Below are 17,603 nucleotides of genomic sequence, written 5' to 3'. Positions count from 1 at the left end.
TTATCGTCTTACATATTTTCAGGTTTTTTGTGCATATACAATACGAACCTAACAAAATTTTGTCTGAAGTAGATAACTAACTTTAATATTCATACTTTCCTTGCTTGATTCTCTTTGGGCAGGTTTATTATTTAAAAAAACTTGTTTGATTCTGCGACGTCACGGAGATTGGTCTGCAAATAACGAACCTTTTCAACAGCTAAATCGGGTTCAAAGTATTTACCTTCTCCAAACGACCTGATTCTACATTCTTACGAGGCCGACTTCATTCAGGACGCAAGTTAGCCAAGTCTTTTGATTTATGATTGTCTTTTTTATGAAGATGACGTTCTGTTGTACAACCTTCTTTTTGTAATATATTACCCAACCCAGGAAAATATCTAAGTTCAGAACCACAGTTATATAACGTAGATGAGTTTTACGAGAATATTTTACGTTCGTACTTGTTTTAACGTAAAACACATATAATCACTGACAGGTACAGTCACTGACATAAGTCCCGCGCAAATGGTCCCTATGCATGGATCTATAACTACATATTAGGGAAAGAGGTCAAAATTTAGTTCAATAATTGCATGTTTTTGTTAAGAAACATTTGCATCAATTGCCTGTCAAGCCTACACAGTTTTATATTTAAGCTGTTAGCTGTTATTACCATTTGTATTGTTACAGGTACTGATAGAAAAATAGTGGTCGCCATATCCGTATTGATATTAATGACTGCGAGATATATATATATATATATATATATATATATATATATATATATATATATAATTTTAGGACTCAGAAAAGTATTTGCTGGAAATTTACATGGAATAGAGTGTGCTAAAGGGACGTATCAACCGTTTAAGTTTTGGACTAATGCCACTTCTGATTGCATTTATAAAAAGTCGCTTTGTAATGGTGATGGACAAGTTGTTCACGATCCCGGGGATAATGAAAAAGATCAGCAGTGTCGTTGTGACTACCGTCTAGGTTACGACTACGCCAACAATCCAAAACATAAATGTTACTGCCTTCCTTCCGTAGAGGACTGTACATGTTATCAAACGAAATGTGCTCATGGAGAAATACTCACACAAGGTTTGTGTTATAAAAAAGTGCTAGATCGAATCGAGATCAAACCATTCCAATTTATGTATCTGATAAAAATACCAAACGCCAGTAGCGGTTTCATTTATATACGTCAAATCCCAAAACATGGCCTAAACGTGACCACATGAAAAAGAGACGATCTACATACATAATGTAGCGAATAAAATAAAAAAGATTACACTCGAAAACTGAAGATAATGGAAATAAGACGTCTCTCAAAAACAAAACAAAAACAAAAAAACAAAACACAACTTGAACTTGATTTCTCCAAGAAATCATTCGATAAAGAAATGCCTAGGGTCAAGATTTTTAATGAAGATTTTATAAAAGAATGAAATATATCTTTACGTACTTACGCGATAGCACAGCAGTTCCAAATAAAAGATAGAATGATTTTAATATAAAATATCAACATTTATTTTAGCGGAACATACGTATGGATATTCGAGTACCTCGAAAATATGACATAGTTTAAGAACATTTCATTTAATTATGCATAAACTAAATTCAAAATGAAAAGTTATTTTTTGAAATTGCAAAGCCATGGCAATGGTAAAAGAGCTATTAATATTATTGAAGTGTGCTAAGATTGGACAAAAAATAAAAACAAACGCATCCATTTTCGGTAGAGATTAAAATAAATTTTATCTATCCATACATTTGCATGAAAACCTAAATTAATAAGAATTTCAGGATAGCGGTATGAACAAAAATTATAATAGAGAACCTTAGTGAATATCATGAGTGTCAAAGGTGCTATTTCATTGCGGGAAGAGAATGCCAAGTTCGGTAGAAAGTCAATTGGGTGAGACGGGAAAAATCTTTCAATGGGGGATATACTTGGCGGGAAAATGTTCTAGGAAATTTTATTTTCATTTTTTAATATTTCAAGAAGAAGAGTTCGACGACCTCCAATTTTTGCTTTATAATATTAAAGAATGCCTCTTAATAAGTTATAAGAAATTCTATCAACCGTTCTTTTTTAAAAGTTTGCGAAACATTGTATAAAGTGTAGTAAAATATTAAATTTGATAAGACTCAATTATCTCAAAATAAAATTTGTTGACCTATTTTTTTTTTAATAATAGAGTATGTTCATTCAAGGTCAAATTTTGGTACTTGTACATATACAACAATATAAAAACTTGAAGTTGGATTTTATATTGTTACTTAGCATGTGGTCAATATTTTCAAACTTATGTAATTTCACGATGGAATAAGGTTATATTGTTGATATTTATTCATATAATCAGTAGCTCTGAACAATCGAAATCGTGATTAAAAAAAAACAGTAAATTAATCACGAGTAAAGCCAACGTATCAAAAAGTATGTGACTATATTTATATAATTCCCGCATAAAATGTTTGCACACTAACCGATGTACAGCAATGTTAGTACAGCAATGTTACTTTTTTGGTTTTTGTTTGTGTTTGGTATCCTTTTGCAAGATAAATGAGGTTACGCTTTAGCTTTAAGTAAATAAAATTATGCTTGCTTTATGAAATTATTTAAACATTTACTACTGCTTCAAACAGTTAGACAATATGACAAGAACGTTAAGTATTATGTTGGTTAATTTGTTTTATTCGAATAAATGAGTGCAGCTATTGTACTTTTGTGATATAGAAAATCTGTAATTAGAGGCTATTTAACTGTAACTCCTTTTTTATCTATGGTATCTATCAGAGAAGATTTACATCGTCCTTGTTCAAATGAGATGTTGGCCCCTTGCAGGTCCGGGTGTTAAAAGAATAGGCCTGCAGCAGCGCTAAGCTTGTCGTAAAAGGCGACTAAGTAGTGTTCAGAACCCTATCCATGGGCTAGGGCGCTCTGCCCACAGAGCAACTGGGATGTGTGCCCCAGGTGGTGGAATGGGGTACCCCTGGCGCGTTACATGTTGGGGTTGTCTGGCTATGATACCTGACCGCAAACCATAGTGGTGCACCGTGTGTGAAAAGATGCCACGTTCCTCGCACGTTAAAGAACCTTACTGTGGTATTCTCCCGGAGTAGGAACCATAGGGCTCCGCCACAGGAAGCTAAATTGCCCGACCCTACCCATATCTCCCTATTTTCCAATGGCAATCAAAATTTGTCGACCCCATTGTCCTTGTGTCCCATCCCTTTTTCATTTCATCATCATTTCATGTTCATTTTATCATCAATTTCAAGTTCATCGTCTGAATATAGCTGAAATATTGCTGCTCGGACGTTTGTTCTGTTTGTAAAGTATTATATGAGCTAATTAAGTCGTGTTTCTTACATTTTACACACGAACGAACAACGAACAAAATGTCACAAACACCAAATCAGCAAAAAAGCCTTTCAATGTAAAGAAAAAATCTTTACCTGCACAGAAACAAAAAAAAATCAAAACAGAGGATGTTTAAGAATTATTAAAGTAAAAACAAATGTACAAAAATAAGCACTATGTGAACATTCGCTCGTTTGTCACGAAGGTAATTCATATAACTTATTTAAGTAGCTGTCTTTGTAAGAATCATGCCAAATCTGAAAAAAAATATGATATACCACAAAAAAGGCCACATATTTTTATTTTTGTAATTAAGTTATTTTATGGGTCTATAGTATGAAATGTTTAATTATTCATTAAAATTTGCCTGCTCTTAGGAGATAATCGACATTGAAAATACAGTAGATTCTATTGTATTTGAGCGCCATTTACAGAGTTATATCCCTTAATTTTGAAATCGACAGTGCATTCTATATAATTTATATCTCCTAAAAGCACGGGTTATATGAAAAACCACATGTTTATTTCTGTTTACTATGACATTTCAAACAAAATATCAAAAATAAAAACATGTAGGCTTTTTACACATGAATCACATTTTGCATGATCCTCAGCTGAAGTGCTACTTAAATCCCTGAAACTTATACTGGTACACATGTATTTTAAAAAATGATATATCTCTTTAAGTCAAAATGACTATTTTACAAGTCACATACGGTGATGTTATCAAAATTTCTGGAATATACACAAGAGTTTTTACTTGAAAAAGTACTTTAACACAAGGTCAATCTAAAAGGTACGAACGTATTAGAGTTGGTCTATAATCAGATTCTGGCGTTTAAGCGTTTAATAAAACTTGAAATATCAATATTGTTTTGTTTTGCTTTAAGGATAGTATGACTCTTCTTTGTAGATTATGATTGCCTATCGGTAACAGCTTGGAAATCCGCCTTTCAATGCCCAGAATTGACAGTGATGTAAGTTGTCAAGGACTTGTTCAAGTCAAAGAGTAATCAAGGGAACCAAGGTTATAGCGGTAATCAAAAGAATGTAATCCAGGGACAAAGACCAGACATGGAAAACAGACATACACAACAAAGAACATAAAGCAACTAAAATCATACATACAAAGTAACAAAAGTAAATGAGCAACTCGGAAACCACTAAAGACTGGGAGCATGGACCAGGTGCACCGGTGGGATAAGCGTCCTCTGCTTTTCTAGAAACACCCGCCGAGTTGCTCATAAAAAGTCAAGTCCGGGGTAGACAAACGAGGAAAGGAAAATTATGACCCGTTGAATAAATCACTTTTCATGGTGCCGATGGATACACCATAACGATATGTTCAAAATTACATTGAACATATCTATATTTTTACCAATTAGAAATTAAAGAAGATAAAGGTATACTACAGAGAAATTCTAGCAGTGTCATATCTATTCATAGAGCAAAATTATTTCAATGATAAGAAGAAAACGACAAGAATCGACTGACATCCGATGAAGTTAGCCCATAACTATCTATTTCTAAGGTGTTTTGAATAAAAATGCTTACATGACTCATTGCACAAGTTGGGTTGTTTTTGCAGTTGGTGTCATCCCGATATAAATTGATTAAAAAAAAAAGTGTCTTTTCATTTTTCAGCCCACTTGTGACACCACAAAGTATTAAGTTGACATTGGACACATCAGAAGGTAATATAATCCTACAGACATAAATAATATTAATTTTAATGTTTTTTTAATGTAATGCTTTCATTTAAACAAAAAAAAATCGTCTTTAGCATAATTATGTAATTAAATGGAATTGATGCTTCACTCCAGAATCAATATAGCAAAATTGAGAGAAAACTCCACTAGTCGCTACAACATTTGATCTGCCAGGAGTGAAAACACTATATGAAAAATACCCCGTCCCTTTTGCACAAATGTTTGCAAAAAAAAACAAAACAAAACAAAACTAAACTAAACAAAAGTATAAGCAAAAGCAAAAATAAACAACATGTTGTGGATACCAATATTTTTTATATATGTTCCGTTGGTTCACGTTTTTAAAAATTCTCAATATCCATGCATATCGTTAAAATGGCTTGTGGCATTAAAATATGTTGCATTGGATAAATTATCTTCATTAATTTGTCTGGTATTTAATATTATACAGTTGCGATCACTTCTAACCTCTCTTCGATCCTGTCAGGATTCGCTGTTATAGAACAGTTCTTAACCGTCGGAAACTTTTCTGACCAGCGACACACCCTGTCAGGGTCTGTCAGGACTCTGGGCAAGCTCTTTCATAATCTGTCATGGGTCCTGACACTCTCCTGTCATGAACTGTTCTAGGTAGTACAGATATGTGGATTAGAAGAAATCCTGACATATTCTGACAGACATTAGCCCGAGAATACTTCTCTGACTGAATTACATGCAGTACTTGTACGTGATTCAAAAAAAAGGCGTAGCACCCGAATCCCGATTCGTACGACTGAAAAGAAGCCTTGCTATGTTTAAACTTGATTTTTTTACCCGACTTTTATGTATGGCATGCAGTACCAACACAAATTATTGCCCGCCGTACATGCTATGCACCTGACTTTTATGACAGAGGACTGAATTCGTTTGGTTGCAGATCTAGACACCGGTATGATACAGAGTATCAATACAATTTCAAACAGCTTATACAGAAATTTTAGGCCAATATGGAATTTTAAAGTGTTCACGCTCATACACCTTGAAAGAATAAGACATGTTTGAAGAATTTTGACTTATGTATATATACCCGTTTGAAGAATTTTGACTGAAATATGTAAGTCGCAATCACCCACATGGTAGTTATATTACAAAAAATAGCATTTTAGTATATGGTTTTAGAATCTCATGGAAATCAAAAGTGCTCACACTCATACATTTTGCAAGAATATGACATTTATAAAGAACTTTGACGCAAACTAATGTGTTGCAGCCACCACATAATAGTTTTATTGAAAAATTAAGCATTTTAGTCAATAATTTTATACCTTCATGGCAATAAAAGCGCTCGCACTCATATATTTTGCAAGAATATAACATTTTTGAAGAAGTTTGACTCAAATTAATATGTCACAGCCACTATGTGATGGTTATATTGAAAAGTTTAGCATTTTAGTCATTACTTCAAGACCTTTATGGAAAGTAAAAGTACGCGCACTCATACATTTTGCAAGAATATGAATTTACAAAGAATTTTGACTCAAACTAATGTGTCGCAGCCACTACATGATAGTTATATTGAAAAATTTAGTACTTCAGTCATTAATATTAGACTCTCATGGAGAATAAAAATGCTGGCACTCATACATTTTGCAAGAATATGACATTTTTGAAGAATTTTGTCAGCCATATAGGAGTCACAGACACCCACATGATAGTTATATTAAACAAATAAGCATTTTGGTCAATAGTTTTAGACCATTATGAAAATTAAAACGGCTCGCACTCATATATTTTGCAGAATTTTTAGAATTTTTACCTCAATAGAGGTGTCACAGTCACTAATATGAAACTAACATAATGATTTCTGCATTTTCCACATATAAAACCATGTAGGTAAATTGGAAGTGTTCACACTCATATTCGTTGCTAAAAGTGGCATGTTGGAGAATTTGACCGAAATATTTAGGTATTGGTCATCTATTTACTGCTAATATTTATTAAAATGATTTATGACCCTTATTTCCTTAAAAGTAGCTTTCACTACAAAAAAGTACTCTGTCAGTCTTGAACTTCGTGAGAATTACCAAACATCTGAAAGTTATCGATTACCACTTTTACACTTAAAACGGAAACAAAGACCCTTAATTTTATAATTAAATAATTCAATTTCATTGATATCACATGTGTATGACAGAATGTAAACAAATTATACAAGTAAACAATGATGATTTTTGAACGATGAGTGACTGGACCGTGATCGACAAAAAAATGAACATGAACGTACAACGGTCGAGTGATAGTGGGATATTGATCATGACGAGCTCTGTATATATCATTGGAAATTCAATGTAAAGTTTGAAATAGAGATATTTTTTTCTAATCGGATTAGTTTATTTACATTAGTCACACAGTTTCATTTATTAATGGCGGACTTCCTGTTCTAAATTACGTCACACAGAACAGAAAGATTTAGTATCAGAAACTGTCCAGAGATATGACAGTTTATAACAGCTTTTCGTATTTTCCTTGTCACGACCTAGGACAGTTTCTGTCAGGATCTGTCAGGGAAGAGAGCAAACTGTGTCCTCAGATCATGTTAGGGTCTGTCAGGATTTCTGTTCTATTGCTGTCGTAGAACAGAAATCCTGACAGATTCTTACAGAATTTAAGAGAGGTTAGAAGTGATCGCATCTGTACTTTTTGTTGAAACAAGATGACTGGTGTTAATCTGTATATTTGTCAAAATTGTATCATTTTTTAGATAACAATCAAAACAATTCTGCACGGTTAGCATTTAAAGCTGTTGCAAGTATAGCTGGCATCTGTATGATAGGTAAGTTTCAAACACGGTTAGATTAATGCTAGCTTAATCCGGACTTAAAAACATTATACATCGTTGTTTTTCCAAAAAAGATGGTACACCTAGATACAAATATATAGTTCTTGGTAGAGATTCCTCATACTTTGTATGAAATATAGAGAGGAAGATGTTTACAAAATGCTGGAATTTTTAATTGACAACATATTTGTCCAGTGAGGTGGACGTGTTTTTCAACAAACGGTCGGCATTCAAATGGCAACAAATTGTGCTCCTTTACTAGCTGACCTATTCCTTCACTCTTATGAGGCTGACTTTACAGCTGATCTGATCAGAAAGAAAGAATATTGTTTGGCTAGATCCTTCAATCTCAGTTTCCGCTATATAGATGACGTGTTATCTTTAAACAATCCTAATTTCGGGGATTTGATATATCGCATCTACGCAAAAGAACTTGAGATAAAAGATACTACAGACACTGTGAAATCAGCCTCATATCTTGACCTACACTTAGAAATCGATGGTAAAGGAAAACTATTGACAACACTTTACGACAAACGTGATGACTTTCCATTCAGAATTGTCAACTCTCCTTTCATCTGTGGTAACATCCCTTCGGCTCCTGCGTATGGAGTGTTCATATCACAACTCATACGTTATGCCAGAGCTTGCCGCAACTACGCAGACTTTTTGTATCGCGCTAGAACTCTAACAATTGGCTTCTGGAACAGGGTTATGTTGCTACAAGATTGAATCATGAACTCGTGGATCGTTATGGTGTATCCATCAACACCATGAAAACTGATTTATTCAACGGGTCATAGTTTTTCTTTCCTCGTTTGTCTACCCCGGACTTGACTTTTTATGAGCAACTCAGCGGGTGTTTCTAGAAAAGCAGAGGACGCTTACCCTACCGGTGCACCTGGTCCATGCTCCCAGTTTTTAGTGGAGTCCGAGTTGCTCATTTACTTTTGTTACTTTGTATGTATGGTTTTAGTTGCTTTATGTTCTTTGTTGTGTATGTCTGTTTTCCATGTCTGGTCTTTGTCCCTGGATTACATTCTTTTGATTACCGCTATAACCTTGGTTCCCTTGATTACTCTTCCAGATGCTTTTTGTTATTAAATTGCTAAATAAAATGAAGAAAAATGATATCAAACTTCTTGCTTCTGCATTTTTGGTTTCATAAAAAACGTTATCTAAGCGTATGTCGTTTAATGATATAAATTTTTAAATTGTATGAACGGCAATCATATAATTTCAGGAGTGTCTATAATACTCGTATGCTTAGTTAGGGGATCAAAATACACATTGAATGGTAAGTACATGTAAATGCACGTGAAAGACAAAAAACTCAATTGGATGCAGTAAAAATACTCTTTATTTTGTAATTGTTTGCTTATTTACACTCTAGTTTCAGCAGTTGTATGTTTATTATAAACTTAGTTCAAAAATTCCTTTCCTTCTAAGTCATTTAAGTAATTCGGTATTCCGAAAATACCATAAAGTCTTCACTTGTACTGAAGTAGGATAAATAAAATTAAAAATCAATAAAATATATTGACCTCATTTTAATACAATATAACGAATGATAAAATAATGTCCTGTAATAATTTTAGAGAATTTTAATTGTACTCCACACTTGAAAACTTATCCAAAGTAATATAAGATTTTGAAACAAGGGGATCATGCTATATGGGGTTGTTGTTAAAAGCATGAAAACATTTCGAAGTTAAATGTCGTTATATTCACATTAATAGTACCTTGAATGTTTCAGGGAAAACAATCATTTATTCTTTAAAAGACATTCTTCAAAATACTAAAGGTAAGTATCAATCAAACGAAATTTACTATTTTAGTCAATTGAAAAGCTATAATTACTATATTTCAAACAAACAGAAAACACATGTTTAGAAAGCATGCATCGAGTACTGCGTTTATGTGTTGTGATTTCCAATTTATGATTAAGGTTACTAAAGCCAATATCTAGGACATTTCATCTTACATTGTTTTTAATTAATCATCTAAGTGTGCATTCAACATAACTGATACTTTGCTATATATATATCTTGATGTGTTATTCAACATAAAAAGCATATGCCAAATTTAAAATAAACTAGTTCTTCTTCCGTATTTTACAAAAACAAAACAAAACTATAAACAACAATTATCAGATAAATCTGCAGCTTTCAAATTTCAGATTTAAATACTGAAATTCAAATATTTCTGATTCAAAAATGTGTAATGCAGAACAAACAGACATTGATTTTCATAGAATAACTGTAATTTCTTCAATTTTCATAAATTATAATAATTTCTGCTCTGGTCCAGCTTAACGCAATTGTTGATAATAATAAAATATCAAAAGTGTCATTAAAATCCAGTTTTTACTTTATAACAAGTACCTAATTGCCCTGCACATGATATCCGGGATACAGATAATTTGCGCCTCCAAACAAAAGTATGTCCTGGTAAAGCTATAAATTTTTTTTTTAAAAAGTGTGTGACTTATGAGGTTTGCAAGATATATTAGCGTATAAACATGCTTTATTAAACAATTGGACCATGGGTATATATTACTATAGATGTATTAAGCAAAGTTTCAGGTATTTACCATACACATTTTTGAAATTATAAATGAAAATAATTTCTCAATTTGTCCATAATTTTGACGTTGGGTGAACCTTGAATCTGGTGTGTAACGCATATATCCCATTTATTAATGGAAAGTCATTGTAAATGAGTTGTTTTTTTTTTCTCAGGTTATGCAATCAATGTCACAACTGAAGATATTCCTCACAAAGTAAAAGGCAAGTTTCGTATATTCAAATTGCAATCTTTTGATTACCGCTATAACCTTGATTCCCTTGATTACTTTTTCAAATACTACTATATATTATCTTAGATGATTTTTAATGAGCCCGAGTAATAAATATTTGAATTTCCCAAGTCCAATAAGGGGGTAATGGTTGCTGGACAGTCTCTGGATGAACATCTCCACTAACATCTTTTGCATCGTCCTAACGTTGAATTTGTAGCCAGTACATATTAAGTTTTGTTTGCCATGTCTGTTGTTTTAAAATTCATATCTAACTGGGAATTTGCCACGTAAAAATAAGAATGGCAGCAATTCAAGTGTGCAAGTATTTAAAATAAATGCACAGCTTGCAGTGTTCCAGTTAACAATAAGTAGCGTTAGTTCTAAGTCGTTCTAAGCTTGCGAGCTTGGCATAGTCTGTATATTCCCATTTTCTAATTGTTATTTATAAACAGATAATACTTTAAGTGTTATCAAATTTATTGTGGAAGATCATGGACTAAGATCTTTAAATAAATTGTAATTGTAAAATATCAGAAGTGTACAAAACAAACACACCAAACAAAAAAAAAACAAACAAACAAACAAACAAAAAGAAAAAAATAACTTGATGCAAAAAAAGCACCTGCAAAAAAAATAATAACTTCATGACCGATTTTGATGTTATTGTACCATTTTATCAAAATATTTCACACAAAAAGCATGTACATATTTGACTATAATAATGATAAAAAAAAATAATGAAAAATCATTATCATTATATTTTAGCATCTTTAATATACAACTGTAGTCAATTATATACTTTATATTTACATATTTTTCATGCTTTTACCTGTAAATCTAAGTTCAATAATTATAGCAATACCTCATATTGTAAAAGTATCTATAGTTGTTTTAAATTTAAGAATAGCCAAACAACACCGTGGTCATCGCCGTCGTTATCAACTTTTCCTGTAAACTTTTTATCTGCGACAACTTGAGTTAAATTTGTCCAACCATTCTGAAATTTTTACACATTGTATTTTAAGAGATGGCTGAGGACCCTATACTTTTTCGAAGTTTTTGCCTGACCCCATTTAAAATTAGGGCATATGGAGGAAAAGTGTTATCATTGAAATTAATCGAAACGGCTTATTGTTTTTTTTTTTTTATAATTCATACGTCAATCTGTTCCTATTGAAATTCTGTTTTGAAACATTTTACAGAGTAGGCTTATCTTTTACCGTTTTATAATTAAATTGATACAAAATTCGGCACGCCTTAAATAATAACTTTTTTATAAATCTTTTATTCGAATTCAAACACTTAATTATATGATTAATTATGAATATCGCTGCATTTTTATCAGATTTAAGATATCTATTGAAATCAACGAAAGATACATTTTTATTGTAAATTAATAAAAATAAATTATTTTTGGACAGAATGTTTTTACAAGTGCAAACTGTACATAGATTCCACACTAACAAATTCGGTTAGGCCCGATAAAAGTTCAGGATAATCAAAAGAGGAAATTAGATACATTGCAAGATGGGAGTATTTTCTATACATGTACCATAAGTCTCTGACATAATGTGTTTTTTCTTTCTTTTTTTTTATTTTTACGTGGTGAGATATTAGTGGTAAGGTAGATCTAATACATTTACAAAATAGATTTTCCTAGTTTTTTTTCACAAAATTGACTTTGAACAATAAACCGTGAAATTTTAAAACAAAAATATAGGTCATCAAACTTAATTCCGATTTTATTGAGCCTGCATTTAGGCGATTTCTTACAACGTTTAATATATATTTTATAAGGATTTTTCGCTTTATATTAAAAACCTGGTACATTATGTTATATTTCAAAAAGAAAATTTTGTGTCGTCGAAAATATTTTCTTGTAATTTTAAAAGAACTACAATTCCCATTACATTTCTTTATAGAACATGTACATTTCCCGTCAATTATCTCCGCCTTGACAGAGAGTTTTTTAAAACTAATGTTTGTACTTTTCCCGCACAAAAGGTTTCTTCCCAAACTATATTTGCATTATTTGAAGACAACTGTTTTGCATCTTTTCAATCACTCTATGTTCATACTCCTGAGGATTTTATGCTCCGTGTTATAGGTATGATCTCTCTAAAATGTAGTTCATACGGTTTGCGATCGCGATTTCATTTATTTTATTGCAATTTTATTATATGTTAAGGAATAATTTTAAGTTGTATTTAGAAATGTTGCACCAAGATTCTAATAAATTTCATCATACTCGTTTTCGTGTTCAGGTGAGAAATCCCACTTTTAACATATTAACTTGTAAAACCAAAGAAAGATTTAAATTATATTAACAAGATTTTTCCTTCCTTCCTGTGTCAATTAACAAACATCGTCTTTCATTCAAATAAATATATGTTGCCTTATTTTCTAAACTTCTAATAAAACTGGGTCAAAGTTCATCAAATAGTTCTAGAAGAGTTGTACTTTGGAAGTTTGTAAGACATTTTATACATTTATATTAGAAGGCGGATGTTTGTGCGTATAATTTATATAAACATAACCTGTGATCAGATCTTTTAATAATGTAGTTAAATAAAGATCAAAATGTATGTTTCACAACCCAGTTCATTAAACATGTACATATAAACAATATTCTGCTGAAGATGGATGGATGGGGAAGAACATATGAATGCATAATTTTCCAATATCATTGAATGGTTTCCCAGAACACAGCGTTAAGCCCCCACAAATTTCTAAACATCAACAGTCCGAGCAAGTTTAAATAGTATTTCCAAGCCTACAAATTTTTCAATTCAATAACCCTGTACATGTATATGTTAAGTGTATTTCTTTGCTAAATGCATTGTAATATCTTTGCGCGATCGATGTACGAAGGGTTGTCGATATAATTTCAAAAGGCATATACTGTTTATATTTATACATTTTTGTTTTTATTGTTGTTGATTGTTTGTTTGTTGTTTTTACGGGGTATATTTTGATTTTGTTAGATATTTAGTTTAATAAATAGTTTCAATTCTTATCCTGACACATGTATTCCTGTGATAAAATAAATTAATCATATGTTTTGCAGATTTCAACACGAACTATTTAAAATTCGTATTAGCATTAAATTTAAAGTTTTATTATTATTTGATGACTTAACATGCACTCTAACCTAGGCATATGATTGATGACAATAACTGAATTTCTTGCTTTTTTTATTTCAAGAGTCGCAACAAAGTGAGGTTAACCATTGGAAACAAAAATTAAAGAAGTTCGTGCCAACCAGGGCATCAGCTGCTATGTTAGATTCTGTAAAGAAGATCCAATGTGTTGTTATAACAGGACCTCCTGGCTGTGGTAAAACTATTACAGCTTATCATATTGTTGTAAAAATGATAGAGTCTGAAGGATATGAATTACTGATTGTTAATGACCAAAATGATGCTATCAAATATGTCAAGACTGTTGAAAAACAGTTATTGTTTATTGATAATCTCTGTGGTAAAAAATGTATCGATAACTCGAACGCAGTTTTGTGGTGGGAAAAACAAGAAAGTATACTCACATACCTTGTGCATAAGAACAAAAATCTGAAAATTCTTGCGACTTGTAGATCTTATATCTTCAACTTGTTTAGAAAAATGTCATTGTTTTGCGAAAGGAGTTTTCTAAATAAAGATGTGGTTCTTAACATTACTGAACGGAGACAAATTTCTGAGATGTTTTTAGTTGATACTATGATTGATTTTGATGATGAATTCCTGAAGGAATATGATTTTTTCCCTGCATTATGTAGTTGTGAAATTTCAAATGAAACACCAAAAGAACTGATTCCAATGGCTTATATGATGCAAGAAATAGACATCTTATTCAAATGTTTAGATCATACCTTTTTACTTTTTGCACTTTTAGTTATTTTGCATAACACTGTTAATGTTGATATGTTCACAAATGAAAAACACGAGCTTGATGAAGTGCTTTACTCTTTGTCCCAAGAAATAGGATTTTCAAAACCTCCAAGCAAGAGGTTACTTCTTAAATATTTAATATCACTGCAGGACTCTTATGTAATCAAAACAAACAGAGAATTTAGCTTTATTAGCAAAAATATGTTCAATGTTTTCACTTTTTGTATGAGTAAATACGTCTATAAATCATTCATAAAGTTTCGAGAGCTGCCACTGCTGAATGACAAATGTTTAAAAGATATGAAAAAGGAAAAAAAGTCTTCAATATTGCATGTTATGGCTGACTTAGGATACAAAGATGATCTTGAATTCTTTGGTGGAATGAAATGTCTTAATATAGATGTAGTCGATAAGGATGGACGAACTCCTTTACATATTGCATCCTGCAAGGGACATGAAATGGTTGTTCAACAGCTGATTAATTTAAAGGCAGATTTTAATGCCACTGATAACGCAGGTAACACACCATTATTTCTTGCATGCGAAGGGAAACATTTCAACATTGCTGAAATGCTTCTTTCAAATGGGGCGGAGATAAAACAGAATACTAATACATTATCAACACCCCTACACTTGGTATGTGAAAAAGGGTACACAGATTTGGCTGATTTACTTTTACAGAAGAAAGTAAAACTAAATGCTGGTGATAAGCATGGTTATACAGGTTTACATTTGGCTAGTATGAACAACTTCAGAGCTGTTTGCAATTCCCTTTTTGTTAATGGTGCGGAAGTGAATCCATCAGATCATAAAGGACAAACAGCGTTACATCATGCATGTGAAAATAACTGTGTTGATGTTGTCAAACTTCTCCTTACCGAAAATGCTGACTGTAATTTGGAAGAGTTTGTTAAAAAGAAAACTCCACTTAATATTGTGTGCGAAAAAGGATTTTACGAAATAACAGGTTTGTTGATAGATAAGGGGATTGACATAGATCATCGTGACATCGATGGAAATAGTTCATTATATCTAGCCTGTATGAACGGGCATTTACAAGTTGCGCAGAAATTACTGGAAAATAATGCAAATGTACAGTTGGGAAATAATTCAAACAGTGTACCACTTCACACTGCGTCAAATCACGGTTTTCTAGATGTTGTTGAATGTTTGGTTGAACATAATGCAGACTTGAACTGTGTCGACAAAAATCAGGAAACACCTTTACATATTGCTTGTAAGAATGGGGACGCTAAAATGGTTGAGTTGCTTTTACAGAAAGGAGCATCAGTTGATGTTGAAGACAAAGAGAAACGTACTCCTTTGCACATTGCTTGCTACAATAATTATGAATTCATAGTACGTGTGTTTTGTTCTCATTCTAAAGTTCATGCCAAGAAAGACAAGAATAAAAAGACACCGTTGTCAATCGCAATGGAAAAAGGTTTCCTTAAAATTTCTTCAATACTGCAAAGTTATTCAGATAAATAGAATAATCCCAACTTTATCAAAATATACTCTAGGTTTTCATCGTCTCATTTGTTTCATTTCAACATTTTTATTAACGACTAATGTATCATTTCGTGCAGTATTTATATGGAGTTTCACAGATATTTTTATTGGTTACACTGCATCAACAATGACTTAATTTTCATTGTGCAGTATGTGAACAATCAACTACTGTTTATCTTCTCTATTAAGACAAATAAGTAAAGCCATGATAATTTGTTTTCGGTGAGAAAGAAAATATAATGTGCAAAATTGATAAAGTCAAGAATAATTTTGGTGATTTTTGTTTATGTTCTAAATTACAAAACTAGGTTTGATAGAGGCAACCCTAAATGTCTATTATTGTTAGTTTTATAATCGTTGTTATGTCATCCATATGTTATTGTAAGGTACCTCGCCAATTGGTTGTTGTAGTAATTTACTCTATCTGTTGTCACGTATGCTTGTTTTGTTCTGTGTCCTTATTCCCAACAAAATCAAGCAGCGAAGCATTTTGTGCAATAGCCCAATGATATTCAAGTGTATTGCGTTTATGTTCTATAAATTGCAATATAACTCCTTGTGTATAATCAACCATTTCAATGTTGAACATTGGTTATTTTCTTGTTTTTTCCTGTTTTGTTCTCTTTGTTTATGTTTTTGTTTTGGTACTAACTCTTTGCTTGAATGAACTTGTAATTGTTAGTTGTTACTTTGACATGCATTTATATGTAAATAAAACTAAAACAGATATATTGAGAGTCATATGAAAGTTTTATAGAATTAAAGCTCTAAATGCATCTGAAACTTAACTGATTCTTGTTAGAAACACAATATGAAATGCCATACAATATCCTAAATTTGATAATTTAGACGCATGCTTCATTAAGTTAACTTAATATGTATTTTGTGAACTACTCATTATTTTATCATTTCGGTCTTTTGACATATTCTGTTTTTCTAAGATATTATTACCGATGTCTTGTGGATCATTTATGCATACATATTCAGGCTTTGAGTATACCATTCATCTTGTAATTTACTTCGTTTTTTAATATGTTAACTTAATGATATAAATGTAGCTGGCTTCATCTTCATGCTTTTCATAATTATACTATAATTTCAAATATCATAAGATGAGCATTGATTGTACACCAATTATAAACTGCTACACTAATTACATTATAGTATATCATTATTCTATTATTACGATATAAACAAACCAGGGTAAAATGTAAAAGAATACTTATCATTTATATTGCAAATTTCGATATGCTGTACTCGAGTTTCAGAGATTAACATCTCATCAGCGTCATTAGAATCAAGTATATAGGAAAATTTTAATTACAAAATAATATTGTATTCAAAATCCAAACCATAGAAACAGAAAGGTTTTTATTTAGATATTTCAAGCACTTTCATTACTGTTAAAAATCTTGAATAAAAATCGAGTTTATTTTTCAATCATTATATTATGCATTTCTATGGTACAGCTCAAAATTGTAAATCATTCATTTATTTTTAAAAAAAAAAATCTCGAATTTAGATA

At 31.6% G+C, this 17,603-nt stretch overlaps 1 protein-coding gene across 7 annotated transcripts in view; it reads left to right on the top strand.

Moving 5' to 3' along the window:
- Positions 1-17,603, top strand: part of LOC148604501 (uncharacterized) — a 26,511-nt gene extending 8,908 nt beyond the window's left edge. For 4 of the 7 annotated variants that reach the window (XM_088550956.1, XM_088550957.1, XM_088550954.1 and 1 more), the window contains exons 4-11: positions 673-1,086; positions 4,266-4,329; positions 4,997-5,046; positions 7,802-7,873; positions 9,123-9,176; positions 9,636-9,683; positions 10,621-10,668; positions 13,884-17,603. In XM_088550956.1, the coding sequence (XP_088407082.1) occupies positions 673-1,086; positions 4,266-4,329; positions 4,997-5,046; positions 7,802-7,873; positions 9,123-9,176; positions 9,636-9,683; positions 10,621-10,668; positions 13,884-16,057 (2,924 nt within the window). In that variant the 3' untranslated portion in view covers positions 16,058-17,603. The remainder of the gene's footprint in view (positions 1-672; positions 1,087-4,265; positions 4,330-4,996; positions 5,047-7,801; positions 7,874-9,122; positions 9,177-9,635; positions 9,684-10,620; positions 10,669-13,883) is intronic. The other 3 variants (XM_088550958.1, XM_088550959.1, XM_088550960.1) reach the window with 2 other exon arrangements.

The sequence above is a fragment of the Perna viridis genome, chromosome 10 (assembly GCF_037379345.1).
Source record: "Perna viridis isolate PV_CMFRI_1.1 ecotype Kerala chromosome 10, ASM3737934v1, whole genome shotgun sequence".
Lineage (NCBI taxonomy): Eukaryota > Metazoa > Mollusca > Bivalvia > Mytilida > Mytilidae > Perna > Perna viridis.
The sequence above is the reverse complement of the archived record's forward strand: the minus strand, read 5'-3'. Positions and strand labels throughout refer to the sequence as shown.